Here is a 14168-nt window from a genome sequence, read left to right as displayed (position 1 = left end):
GTGCCCTAGTGACAGGGAAATTGGAGAGAACTGGGAAGTCCAGTGCTGTCTCTGTCTTCACCAGGAAGACCCCCAAGTCTCTGTGCCCAGAGGCAGAGTTCAAAGAAGACAGCAACTACCAGTAGTAGAAGATGAAGTTGTGAGAACACAGCTTCATGGCTTCATGAATCCAGAGTAATTCCACACTGAATTTGCCACCTCATTACTGGCTACGTGGAATAAAGGAAGTTGCTGTGAGACTCTGAAATTATAAAAGGCCCAAAGATACACATTCTAGACAGAACACTGACAGAAATGTTTATTCAAAGCATTTTAACACACCCTTTCACAAATAAAAATATTGCAGGCTTACCACACTAAATCATCTACTTTGAAATTTCATTTTTTTGGGTCTTTTCCTTCAGTTCTACCCAATTCCTCTGTTTCCTCTGGTTCATCCTCCTAAATCAGTAGTTTCTGTGGAGTAGAAGGAAAGACAGGGCATAGAGATGCATTTTATTATAGAACACTGGAAAGTAATCCCAGTAATCTAAAACATAACTCTAGAACTCTGCTGTACACTTCAGTCCTCCTCACTGACTGCCTTTCAATGCCAGTACTTCAATTGAAGTTGTTTACATTGTTTGTCAGCTGGCAGACAGCCCATATGTAACTCTGAACAGCCAAAGAATGTCTCCTGGTTAGATGATATCATAAGGAATGATAACAAGAAAGAGGGAATTTCTGTGAGGAAAAAGAACAGTGGTAAAGGGGCAGGGAATACCAGGCTACAAAGAAAACAGATTTTGTTGTATCTGCTCTTCACAGGATAAATATTTTCTTCAAATCATTCCCTCTTCCAATAACTTAATCTTGCTAAACATAAAGACAAGGGGAACAATATGTTGCCTCATTAATTATGGATGTAGACCTATGCTACAAAAATGTTTAAAATAATCCAACTCCTTCATTCTGGAGATAAAGAGTTCAAGGGAACATCTATCACTTTGCTATGTTTTTAGGCATTGGCATTTGCCTCTGTGCCATATCTGACAGAGACCTGGCCTCATTTGTTCTCAGAAACACCCTAGAAAAGCCACTGGGAAAACCAAAACAGTTTTGTAGTGGTGGGCCAGAAAATTTAGTAGAATCAAGTTCAGTCCAAATGGTTATTTGAGTCCAAGGGTCTGTGAGACAAACCAGGCTGAATGCACTTTTGCTAAATCCAAAGTAGAGCTACAATCTGCTGAGATTTCTGCTGGACTTGACCCAAGCCTGAAGATCCTGTAAGATATCACTCCTACACACCAGGTCAGCCAGCTGCTTGTTCTGCCCTGAAGCTGGAGAACACCTTCAGAGGTGAAAATTAAAAGGAAATAAACTGAAAACTACAAGAGCTGACATAAATGTTTAGTGTATACCTCCAGGCATTTTCAAATGATTTAAGAGATTTTCTAATCCCTAAAGACAGTGGTTGGCTTAGATTTATTGTAAAATGGACTGATTACAAATGAATACATTTATATATTTATATATTGTCATATCAGATAGGCAAGCTTGTAAATTTTAAGAATAAATACAAAGAACACGATTGAAGGCTCATAAGCTAAATATGAGTAAACATGAGTATCCATTTTGCTTCTTGTAATTGTGTGCTTAAAACAGGCTTCTGAACTGCCTGGAGGAAAACCTGAGCACCTGAATTTCAAATCTCCTTGGTTTGTAGGAGAAACAAACCAACCAGAATGTATAACAACACCTAAAATTTGTTTATTCACATTTGTTTTACCTGCTTTTGAACTACAATTGAGAGAATTAAGAATACACAGTTGCATTCATGAAAGGAAAATGAAGAGCTCAAAACTCCCTGAACTTCTCAGGATCTGACGTATTTTCTCTTATTTTTGTTTAAAAAAAGAAAAAAAAATTTAAAAAACAGTTTGGAAATGCAATCTTTTACAAATTCAGCTCTGCAAGTGCTGACAAGTGTGTATGCACAGAAGTGTCACTTTTAATTTGTTCTGTTGCAATATAAGAATTTAACTTCTCACAGTTTACCTCTCCAGAGGACTGCCCTCCTTATGAAAGGCAGAGATTCCCATGGTCTCCCAGCAGCAGCATGGCTTCAGCTGACTAACATCCACAATTTCAAACCCTCTCTGCTAATTAAAGAATGAGCACACATGCCCCATTTCTCACCTTCATCCTCCTGACTTTGATTTACTTCTTCCTCTCCTCTTTCCTCATCTTCCTCTCCTGTAGTGCTTGCTGGGTGATCCCCATCCTCCTCAGTGACTGAAATATAAGAAATTAGAAATACCTAAGAAAATAAATTTTACAAATTTGCATTTATCCTTTGTTTTCATGTAATAGCTCCTAACTCCTGCTGAAGGCTGCAGTTGTTGTTCACATGAGAAATCCCACAAAATTTTCTGTTTATAATTAAGTTTGTATAATAAGCCATGATACAGAGTAAAAGAACTCACAGGCTTCCCAAGACAGTTGTATGTCATGTTATGTGAAATAAAACAGAAGTATATATATTATTCACTACATGGAAAATCATAGGAAAAACAAAACAAAACCCCTCTCACATCACTTGATATTAAACCTGTAAAACAATGGTCACCATGATCAAAGCATGGAGTTTCCAGATGTTTCCAGAACAAACCCATAATTGATGGAATTTTCTCCTCTACCTGCTGCCTCTGCTGTTTCTCTGAGGCCTAGTAGCTCCTCATCTTGGGGAGACCAAGGTGTTAATTTGGTAATTTCTGATGCTTTCCATACTGGTTCAAGAGGTAATGGTTGTTCCTCCTCCTCTTCCTCCTCCTCTTTTTCCTAGAAGAGAATTCATGAAATCCAGTATCTCATCCTACAGAAAGATGATGGGATGGGTTAGTCTACTAAAACATCCTTATCTGGGATCAAAATGGAAATTACCTTAAAAATATTTACAGGTGGAGGAACTTCAGCAGCTGCAAATCTTGGACAAGAACTACACTTTGAACCCTGACCAAGTCAGTTGGCTATTACTGATAATTGATACCTGATGCTCTGTCTGGTAGATGCTGCACTGTCTCACAGAAACAGACTGAAAAAACAGCTGTTTCTGCCTCAATCTTTGCCTAGGGAAGACATTTGAAAGGATCTAGGAAGCAGTAAGGTTGTGCACAGAGCTTATAGTCTTGAAATGTGAAAATATTTTTAAAATTTAAAAAATCACTTTTTTTCTACTAATATGAGTCAATAATTGAATCGTTGTCTGTATTACTAATTTCTTCTCTCTTTTTTAATGGGATTTGTTCTGTAATTTCTTCAACTAAAGCAAAAGTGCAAAATTTAATCTTACTTTAGTGACAGCACTGTTCCTTGCTCTAAAAACTCATCTAAGAATTCCCAAGTGAACTGAGGAAACACACATTACTCTGGATACTCCTATGAATTTGATATTAATTTCAGGATCTCTTGCTTTTAGCCAGAAAAAAGCAAAACAGTCTCCAAGCTTTGCAAATCTCTATCACAATTGATAGGATTTTGATGATTATTATTTTATCCTTCAGAAATGATTGCAGCATCACAGAGTTTGTAATAGCAACTAATGTGTCAGACAACAGAGGTAGCAGACTCTAAGCTATAATGTGGCAATTTTTCTTGAAATCAAATAGCAATATTAAAATATATTTCTTACTTCTGTAGCTATTTTTGCACTGTATCTATCAGAAATGTTTCAAAACATTCATCCATAGAGAAGGAAAAACAGACTTTGATCCCAACCATTCCGACAATTATTAGAAGCCATGAATATTGAGGTCCTAACATGACCAGAACAACACTAGGACATATTTCCCAAACATGACTCTGCTGGAAATTATCATTTGTATGCATAGCACCAAGCAGTTCAGAAATACAAAAAATATTGCTCATTGTTTTCTGGTGCTCAGTAGAGGCTAAATGTGCATACAAATATATCTATATTCCTCTGTTATTTGAAGCTTCAAATGTTTTGGGAAGCTCCTGATTCTTTTTAAGCAGAAAAGATTAATGTCTGCAAGCAGTGCAAAATCACACCTTGTACTTTTCAAAGCTTACACAGTAGAGAACATAAAAAAAACCAAAACAAAATGAAACCTCATTTAGTTCTTAAGAATGCATGAGTTTCCACTCTTTTTGTCTCCTAAGATCTACTTTAACATCACTCTCTGTAAGGCACTTTATATATTCCTCAACAATAGATTTGATTTACTAAGTCCTCTGATACTCACTACAACTTGCACCATTTTTTTTACCTGCACTGGTTGTTTGTATTCACCATGCTGCTCACATCCAATATCAAAGGTGAATTTGCCATGACCTAAAGGCTGCATAAAAGCACAAAAACATCAGGAGAACTAAACAGTTAATCCATTCTAAGCACAGAAATGTAAAATATCCTTTAATAAATTTCCATACAATAGTCAGTAACATTGCAGTTTGAAAGCAACATTGCAAAGAAACTTGGCATCGTGTCCCACAGTTTCATGTGTTATACTACAAAAGATCAGAAGCCTAGCTTCTTATTTTAAGTGGAAATAGCTCTTATTAAGGCAATTCCATGCTAACTTCAGATGAATAGAAAGCATTCCTGTACACTTACCTTTCCATTGAGAAACCTGCCCTTAAATCTGTGGTTTAAGTGGATAAGTTCAGCTGGTCCATCCTGGATTCCATTTACCCAACAACCAACATACTTAGATCCTGTGTCTTTATAGACATATGTGCCTTGCCCATGCCTAGGGAGAAGATAATAAATTTGCTTTATACCACTAAGTATTAAGAATTTAGGCTGTTGTTATAATTAAGGTATTAAAACTGTATTAATTAAGCAGCCAAATCTACTCAAGCTGGACTAAATTGCCAAGGTCACCCCTGGATTTCATTTGCTGCAGTCAGACATGCTCTGAAAATAATGTTTGCATTTTAATGCCATTGGGTGACTTGAAACATCCCTGTGAGAACAAAACAAACCTCTTGTTGTTAGCCCATTCTCCAGTATAGGTGTCTCCATTTGCATACAGATATTCTCCATAGCCTTGTTTCTGGTCATGCACCCAGTCTCCTTCAAGGACAAAAGGATAAAAGCAGTGTGAGATCTCGTTTATTTCATTGTGTGATACAGTGGCCAGTTTGTAACATTATCATTCAAGTATTAGAGAAGGAAAAGGCAATTATGGCACTGCTGGGATTCCTCACTAATCCTTACATCACTCCTTACTCTATTTTAGAGTACTTTGCTCTTTTTTTCATCAGGCTGTTCCTCTGCATATGTATTTATGCTGCTGCCTGACCTCCCTTTCCATTTTTCCATAATTATCTGTCTCCATTTTCACTCTCTATTACCATTATGAACATATAACAACCCAGTCCAATCTTTAAATTGGGTATAACAGTTGCATTAGATAATGTGATGTTTCCACACAGATTTTAAGAGGAGCTACTTTGACTCAATTACTGAAGTAGTCCTGTCTGTATTGGTGCACATACATTCAGAAGGATGCTAGATGGTTTGTATCTTAATTATTCTTCTAATCAAACTTTAAAAAAAAAAAAAAAAAAATCTCAGGGCATATGTTCCTGCTAGGCAAGATTGGCTCTTTTTGCTCTCAGCTCTTAGCCCTCACAATGTGAATGTCTTTTCTTTCCTAGCTTAGAAATGAGGGGGGAAATCTTGTCCTTTGAAACTTAACTGATAGATTCTGATTGTTTCAGGTACTCTCCAGCAAGTAGGGAAACTCTGAATTTCAACTTCTTCAAACTTCAGGTGTCCCAATCCCTAAATAAGAGCTGTAATAAGCAGCCTATTTTTTTAACAATAGACCTAATAAGTGTCCATAAATAAACTCCAAGCGTCTCAGAACTATTACCAAAAAGGGAATAAGAGGAAGTATTTTGTAGCAATATATCTTAGAAAAATGTGTCTTCTTGTATCTTCTTAAAATAAGACATTCTCCAATTCACTCTCTCTTTTCATTTGTGGGGGAAGAGTGAAGGGGGAATGTGTCCGTTTGGCTACAGAAATCCTTGTAACTGTGTTCCGTGCTTTACCTGCATACTTTGATCCATCTGGGTAAAAAAAGACACCCTTGCCATGCTTTTCGTTTCGAAGGTAGTTCCCGGTGTAGAGAGCACCGTTTTTAAACCTGTAGGTCCCCTGAAATTTGGTACAAATGAAATACCCATCAGTTCTCACCCTTGTTTCAAAATAACACAACTGCAGAAACAGAACACAACCAGGGTCTGTGTCTTACATATCCATTCCTCAAACCACACTCGTATTCCCCTTCGTAGGTGTCACCATTGGGCAGCCGTGCCTTCCCAAATCCATGGCGCTGCCCTTCGGAATTGCGATCGCCTTCGTACTCCTGACAACGCGGAGGGAAAGTGGTTAAAGGACTGGGGCTGGCAGAACCCAACCTCATCAGAGAGGGAAACAGGTGTTTGGGGAGAGCTGCTCCAGCTCTGCTTCAGTCCGACCCTGGCACCCCGAGGCTTCTTGGCACAACTTTAAAGTGTGGATGCGCTGTTTCAAACCCGTGTTAAAGCCGGGCAGGTGGCGCCTGGAATGTCACACCGCACTCCCGAGACCCCCGTGCCCCTAGGGCGCTCTGCCCGGCCTGCCCCATGGAAACTGAGCGCCTCTTCCCCGGGGATGTTCCCTGTCCTTCCCCGCTGCCCGCCCGCTCCTCCCGGACCCCGCGGACCCCGATATCTCCCACGGCCTCCCCGGACTCGTCGGCATCATCGGAGCCCAGATCCGACATGGCCGCGGCGTCGCCGTCGCTGTGACAACCGAGCGAGCGCGGCGGGGCCGGGGCTGGGGCCGGGCTCGAGCCCGAAGGAGCCGCCCCTCAGCGGGGGCAGAGCCCGGAGCCCGGCGGGGCCGCCCCTCAGCGGGGGCAGAGCCCGAAGGAACCGCCCCTCAGCGGGGGCAGAGCCCGGAGCCCGGTGGGGCCGCCCCTCAGCGGGGGCAGAGCCCGGAGGAGCCGCCCCTCAGCGGGGGCAGAGCCCGGAGCCCGGCGGGGCCGCCCCTCAGCGGGGGCAGAGCCCAAACCCGGCGGAGCCGCCCCTCAGCGGGACCTGAACCCAGCGGGGCCGTCCCTCAGCGGGGGCAGAGCTCGGAGCCCGGCGGGGCCGCCCCTCAGCGGGGACAGAGCCCGGTGGGGCCGCCCCTCAGCAGAGCCCGAACCCGAGCCCGAGCCCGGACCCGGCGGGGCCGCCCCTCAGCGGGGGCAGAGCCCGGAGCCCGGAGGAGCTGCTCCTCAATGGAGCCCGAGCCTGGCGGGGCCTCTCCTCAGTGGGGACAGAGCCCCCGCCCGGACACCTCAACACCGAGCACGGGGAGCTGAAAATAAACTCTCCAGCGTTTTTGTTAGAAAGTCGGTGTGATAATTGATAAAAGATTCGTGTTAATCATGAAAGTAATGGGGTTTGTATAAACCAGAATACTTAAGTCTGAAATGAAGCATGACACTAAAGAAAGGGAAATATAAGATTAAATAATTCTGTTTTAAATCCCCCTGTTACGAATATTCATGTTTTCTAAATAAGTTATATCTACTGACAGCTTGCAAAACAAGGCTTTCACACAGCCCAACAGATGCTGCAAATTCAGGTTTCCTGCCTTTGTGTAATCAATTGCAGCCTACTCCTGAGACCAGACTTCCTGACTTCTGCCATTCCTTATCCACCGAAACCAGTGGTTATCTATGGGACTTGACAAATTGTCTAGAGACTCACGACATCCAGCGATCCCACGGACCACCACTGCTTACCTGGCAGAATTATGACAACAAAAAAATAACAATTATTGATGACTACAAGGAAACCGTGCTATAAAAGGGAACTGCAAACCAAAGTTCGGTGGAGCATGGAGTGGGCAGTGACCCCCATGTATCCCCAGCGCTGCTTGCTCTGTCTATATAAAATAAAGCAATCTAAATTTTGCTGAGTATCAAGACTTTTGTTTCTCATTTTTAACAGTCGGCATTAATGATTCAGCATTGAAGGAACACGGGGATGGCCCCCACAACATCCATGTCAGTCATCAAAGAGCTCACCTATTTATACCTGTAGGCAAAGAGATTTCTGTTCATTGGCTTACAATTCACATAGTTCTCGTCATTAATTAGTATTCGGTCTTCTATTCCTAATTGATTTCTCACTTCTCATGCTAATTAGTCCACATTTTCCTGTCTTTTTATTATCATTTTCCCAGAGAGGGCATCTCTGCTTTATGTAATGTGGTTTATAAATTCTGTTCGGTTCTCAGCAATAAATTTCCCTTCCAGGCTCTGCTAACTTCCTTCTGCAGGCCTGAGAACAATAAAGTATGTCAAGCCCTGAACCCTTAATTGGTTTTTCTAACACAGGGACATCACCCAGAGTTTGCCCATCGACTGTTAACTATTTCACAGATTAAATCTCTTCTCAGCATTTCCCCCCACTGCTGCACAGGCTCCTTTTACAACAGTGCCAGACTCTGTTGAGTGGTGCCCAGCATCAGGATGAGGAGCAATGGCCATGAAATAAAAGACAAGGAGTTTCACCTCAACATGAGGAAGAATTTCGTTGTGTTGAGGGTGGCAGAGCTCTGAACAGCTGCCCAGGTAGACACGGAGTTCCCTCTCTGGAGACATTCCAGACCCACCTGGATGTGTTCTGTGTCACTGCTCTGGGTGACCCTGCCTTGGCTGGGTGATCTCCAGAGCTCCCTCCAACCCTCTGCCTCTTCCCCTCAGCTTTTCCCAGCCAGTGCCTTTTGTGTATTGAAACTGGTGACATCTGGGATGTGACCTGAGACCCCCCCTCAGCCTTCTGAGAGCTCCCAGTAGTTCAGCTGGTCTGGCCTGAAAACAACATCTTAGATTTTAAACCCATTCCTCCACCTAGATTCTTTTGGTTTTGGGCAGGTTTATTGATATTCAGAAATACCAGCCCACTTTTTGTTTTCTCTCATACAGGAGTCAGGCAAATCACCTCACCATCACTTTGCCAAGTAATTTAGTGGCCAAGGATTCACAAGAGGAGCCAGGCAAGGATATGCTTGGTGAAAAGCAGTGAGCTAGAAAATCAATGGGCAGAGCAGGTGATGCTTCTGAGGTAGACAAGATTGGCAGGTGGCTGCAAAATGTGGTGGAGGTCACCTTATGCCCTAAATCAAAGCTTCACCACCCAAACCAGAAGAAAAACAGGTCATCACTATACAAAGATACACCATATTCAGGTGGGTTTCTTCCTTTTCATAGGTAGGAATCTAAATAGCCAGTATGTAAATAATGTATGAATATTAATGAGGTGTCACTTCTGTGGCAAGTCTCTTTTTGTCTTCAGTTGGGTAAAGATGAAAAAGGAAGAGATATTGCTAAACACCTCCGTTTTCATAGGAACCCTTCCTGCTTCTGAGTTAATGTCCAGCCACTCATCTGAGAGCACTTTGCCTTTGAAGCAGTTAAGGATGATGAAATTAAATTTTGTTAGCTGGCAGAGCATTAAGAATCTATACATTTATTGACTCCAAACTGTATGGTTATTTATCTTTCCTGCACACTCCCAGAATTTTACTAGGGAAGCCTAATTTGCATCACGTGCTGTTAATAAGCAATTGCAGAAATATGCAAACTACTGCTCTGCTCATCTCCTGCAGAGCTGACATAAGTGCACATTATCTGAAGCACAGTCCGTGCAGTTCCTTCTCTCTTATTCTTGATAATGCCTCTGTTTCTCCCTTGCACCTAAGACTGGCTAAATTCTTTTATGTGATAAGGTAATGTCTGTAATTATAAAAGTGCTCACTTTGTCTGTGCATGGCAAACTCATTCTGAGCAGACACTGAGGCTCAGAGTGACAAGGGAATTAATGTTTGGAATGCATAGGGAGGTGCTCCGTGTTAAACTTGATGACAAAAATAACCAGACGTGTCTTTTGGCCTGGAAGGTGACGTGGCTCAGGGAACAGCTGTGACACAAACAGGAAGCAGCGACAAGATATCAGTCACTCCCCTGGATGACCACTAATAATGATCATTAGCTGCACTTGCTTATTGTTTCAGAGTTCTGAAGGAGAAAAAGCATCTGAAGCAGCTCAGTCTTCTTGAGAAGCAGCTAAGAACTCTTTCTTTATGAAGTTAAACTGCTCAGCACTCTGAAGTGGCAGATAGAGCAAATGTCTTTAGGATAGGATCATTTTACTTAAATGAGGGAGGCATCATTTAAAGTTGTCTACACCTAGAAACTGTCTTGTGAGGACAGCTACAGCTTATGTGTAATTAATGACAAGGAGAACTTATTTTGTAGTTTCTTGTCTTCTAGTTGAATTTGTATGTATTTCAATGTCAGATTAAAGTTAAGCTTCAGGGATGTCACTACTGAAAGGAGGTCTGCTGTCATCCTTATTTTCCTGTTTTTTTTCCCTTTTCTGTCAAAAGACCACTATTCTTAAGGTCCTGTTGATCTTGTATACAAATTTCACTTGCCCAAACTCCCGAGAGGGTAATGTGTGCTGATTATCTGCTCTGCCCCTGCTGCTGGCTGAGCTGGCAGCTGCCAGCACTGACTGCCAGTCACCCTGGTGGGGACAGCAGAAGCTGCCACAGCTGTTGAGTGGCCCTGAGGAAGCTCCTGGTTTGAGTTTGACAGAAGCTCCATAGGGAGCCAGAGCTCCACTAAAACCCAAAGCCATTGCTGCCACAGGTGCTTAAAACCAACGAATAATAACACAGGGAAGGAAGAGGCTGATCAAGGTGCCAGAAGGTGCCTCCTGTGGGAGAGGACAGCCCTGGGTGTCTTTTTATCCTCACTTTGATTTTAAGCTCCTCTTTTGGTTCTCAGCTCCTCTGTAGAGAGAAATGGCCAGAAAACACTTTTAAGCCAGTAATGCTTCTCTCTCTCCTTGGACTTTACTCTGTCTTAGGAGGGGGAGACTCTAGCAGTTCAGGGATTTTGCAGGGAAAACACTGCTGTGCCAGACCTGTGGAACAACCTGAAAGCTGCCTTCCAGCACTGACCAAGCTCTGAAAACACACACTGCACAATGAACATTAGAAACTACAGGACTGTTTGTTATCTCTATGTTTCAATCAGTGTTTTGCTTCAAAAGGATGATAAAAATACAGCAGGGTGCACACACGGCCTTTGATGTGGCAAAGGCAGCATGCTGCTTAATTCCCACTCAGTGCACTTTGGAATTCCTGCCCTCCAGGAGCTCACTGATCTCTGCTCTTGTCCTACCATGCATCCTTCTCTCAGGAGCAGTGCTTTGGTGAGCCAGTTTTTCTCCACCCTGCCATCAGTGTGGCTCTGGGGAGCTGCCTCTTCATCTTCTGCCATCAGAATTAACAGGATGAGTGGAGATAATTTGCTTGACTCACAGGTTGGTTTCCTCACTTCACACACCACTTAGTCTTTCCTGACAGAGTTGGTGACTCTGGGAGGGCCAGTCTGTGGCACTCAAGTCAGTTTGAGTTTTGCTGTGGGCTCAGAGATGCAGGTGATACTTCAATGCTTTTGGTAGGGCAGACCTGGGCAGGATTATGTCTTTTGACAAGAAAGAATAGAAATCTGCGAGGAAATATTTTTTTATCTCTCTTAGAAGACAGTAATTTCCTTCTCCTTATAAAAGTGTAATGCATGGCTGGTATTAGCAAAGTGTCAACAGGAGCTGTCAGGAAAAACTTACTGAAACCAGATCTGCTCCATCTGACACTTAAATATAAACCAGATTGTTTTCAACAGCCTTTTTGGAGGAAAAATGTGGGAGTAGGGAGTTGAAATAATATCCTAAGGGGAGTTTTTGTTTGGGAATATACATTTCATATCTTTTTAATATTTTGAAATATCATCAGGCACACTTCCAATATTTTCTGAGATCATGGGAACAAACAGTGGACAAAATGAAATTTACTCTCACTAATTTCCATATACTGGGTTTTTTTCATCCAATTGAGAATTAAGCAAGATTCTGAAATGTCAAAACCCTTTGAAAAATGGGAACTTCTCTTCACACAGCCCTTTTTAAGCTGTTCACTGGCAAAATGAAATCTGCTTACTCTGTGTATGCAAAGTAAAGATATCCTCTTTTTGTGCTCATAACTAAGTCAGAAGAACAAGCAAATGACCTTTCTAGGCAATCAGTTTAATAATTCCTCCTCCAAGTACAATTAACATTGCATATCCTGAAGGCAGGACAATTCAAAAACCTAAGTTTCTGTGAAAGCCATTCTTGAGATACAGATAATGCTTTTTCTGTCTCTTGGCTAAGTATGACCTTTCATTTCCCTCCTGCAGATTATCCAAGGGAAAGTGTTCTGCTGTATTTATATCCTGCCTCCCATTTCTCTGACCCCACTGCTCAATTTGAAGTACAGACTGCATTCCATTCTTCAGACATCTGGGAAAATTGTCAGGTTTCTCCTTTTACCTAAGGGGTCTCCCTTTCCACTAAAGTACAGTGGGGACATACAGATGTCACTTTGGTTCCACTTAGGAAATTGTTGTTGATGTCTTTACTCAAGACTTTTATGACAGTCAACGTTACTAGTGATACCAAGAAAGCAGTTGACATTTATGACATTACCAAAAAAAAAAAAAAAATCTTATGGTCAGTATAAGAATAAAGCAGCACCAATATTACAATTTTCTCTATTCTTCTCTGGAAGTGTTTTTGGTGTGGTGTTTTGTTTTTTTGTTTTTTCCATTAAATAAAACCCCAAGCCTAGGCTTCTTTTTTCAGGCAGAGCTTGTAATGACATAAAGCTCAAGCAGCTCAATCCTTTTGCCTATACCCCCTGAAGTCCTCATCAGGTAATTCAGAATTAATTCAATAGACAATAATGAAATGATTGAGGTAGATGGAGCTAATTTGCTGTCCACTCATTCCTGTCAGCTCAAATACCTTTGTATTTCCTCTTCTTATTCATGACTTGCAAGGCAATTGCTTTAGTATAAGCTCTGTTCTGGTTTGCTTTCTATTTTACCATGGTTCTGGTATTTGATTTCTGCTACAACATGCCTCAGTGCTCCCTTCTCATATAACTTCTCTTCAGTGATTAAGTCTGCAAGAAAGGAGAAAGGAAATCTGCCAGCAGCCTACCTGCCTAATTCACTCTGTTTACTCCTCAGCAATTGTTTCTGAAACCATATCTTGCACTTCCACCCAGTTTTCTAGGAAATTTAAGAGTATAAATAAGGGCAAAATAACAAGAAAAACGATCCCATTTCCTGCAGGAAGCAGAATTAAATTCCTCAAGATAAGTTCCTCAAAATAGATTTGCATTTTGTAATGGACAATGGTCTACATGATGTTTCACAGATTCCATCTATAGTAATACAGCTTGGCTGTGTTTTGGCTTTGGTAGTGTTTTTGTTGTTTGGTAGTTTTCATTTTAAATTCTGCATTCTCAGAACATTCTTGTTCATCTTTCTGTGAGCAGGTGGCTGAAGGTGTGAGAGCTGCTCCACAGAACCTCCATCCCTGCTACAGGAGCCAGATTCAGCAGATCCCCAAAAAACACCACTGCTGCTACAGCCACTTTTTTAACAGATCCTTCCTTAGACAGCATGAGGTGGTTTAACCATCCCACTCTCCAGCCCTCTGGAAAGTCCTTGGGAAAAGCCAGAGCAAGCAGAGTCCAACAACTCACAGGTTTCAAATAAATGCTGTTATTTCTAATTGTCTCCTCCAGGCTGACCAATATCTATCTGTATGTATGCATCTTTATGCAGTTTTACTGCCCCTCCCTGCCCATGTTCCACATATTATATGGTGTTTTCTTCATAAATCATCTTTAGTATTCAGGTAGTGCGCAGTGGTCTTGTCTGCTGGTGTTTTTTTCTAAAGCTACCAGATGGTGATTTCCACTGGATTACTGGCAAGATCCATGAAGCAAAACATACCAGTGTGGAAATTCTGTGGTCATGTTAGTGTGGCACTGAGCCAACAGTGCAGGACATAATGTGCTAACTCAGCTTGATAGCTTCCAGCCCCTCCAAGTGCCCATCTAGTCCCAAAAATAGAGGCACAGCTTTCAAAGCCTTATATTTTTTTGGCTATTTTGGATTTATTTTTTTTTTATCTGCCAATGGCTCAATGGCAGGTTTTATGTGAATTGCACCCAGTGCTGATGTCAGTTGCTTATGCAATATCTCAGCTGCTCT

The 14168-nt window shown here is 41.9% G+C and overlaps 1 protein-coding gene across 1 annotated transcript; it reads right to left on the bottom strand.

The window, feature by feature from the left end:
* Positions 1-267: 267 nt before the first annotated feature.
* RSPH1 (radial spoke head component 1) lies at positions 268-6965 on the bottom strand. The gene is made up of 9 exons (XM_056505545.1): positions 6720-6965; positions 6267-6380; positions 6064-6169; positions 4987-5077; positions 4616-4751; positions 4269-4340; positions 2679-2820; positions 2179-2274; positions 268-456 (listed from the first exon to the last, which is right to left on the bottom strand). The coding sequence occupies exons 1-9, from the start codon at positions 6777-6779 to the stop codon at positions 434-436; spliced, it is 840 nt and encodes a 279-aa protein (XP_056361520.1). The 5' UTR covers positions 6780-6965; the 3' UTR covers positions 268-433.
* Between the last annotated feature and the right edge of the window lie 7203 nt (positions 6966-14168).

This window comes from Oenanthe melanoleuca, chromosome 1, assembly GCF_029582105.1.
Source record: "Oenanthe melanoleuca isolate GR-GAL-2019-014 chromosome 1, OMel1.0, whole genome shotgun sequence".
NCBI lineage: Eukaryota > Metazoa > Chordata > Aves > Passeriformes > Muscicapidae > Oenanthe > Oenanthe melanoleuca.
Note: the sequence above shows the minus strand (reverse complement) of the source record. Positions and strands in the feature narration are given on the sequence as shown.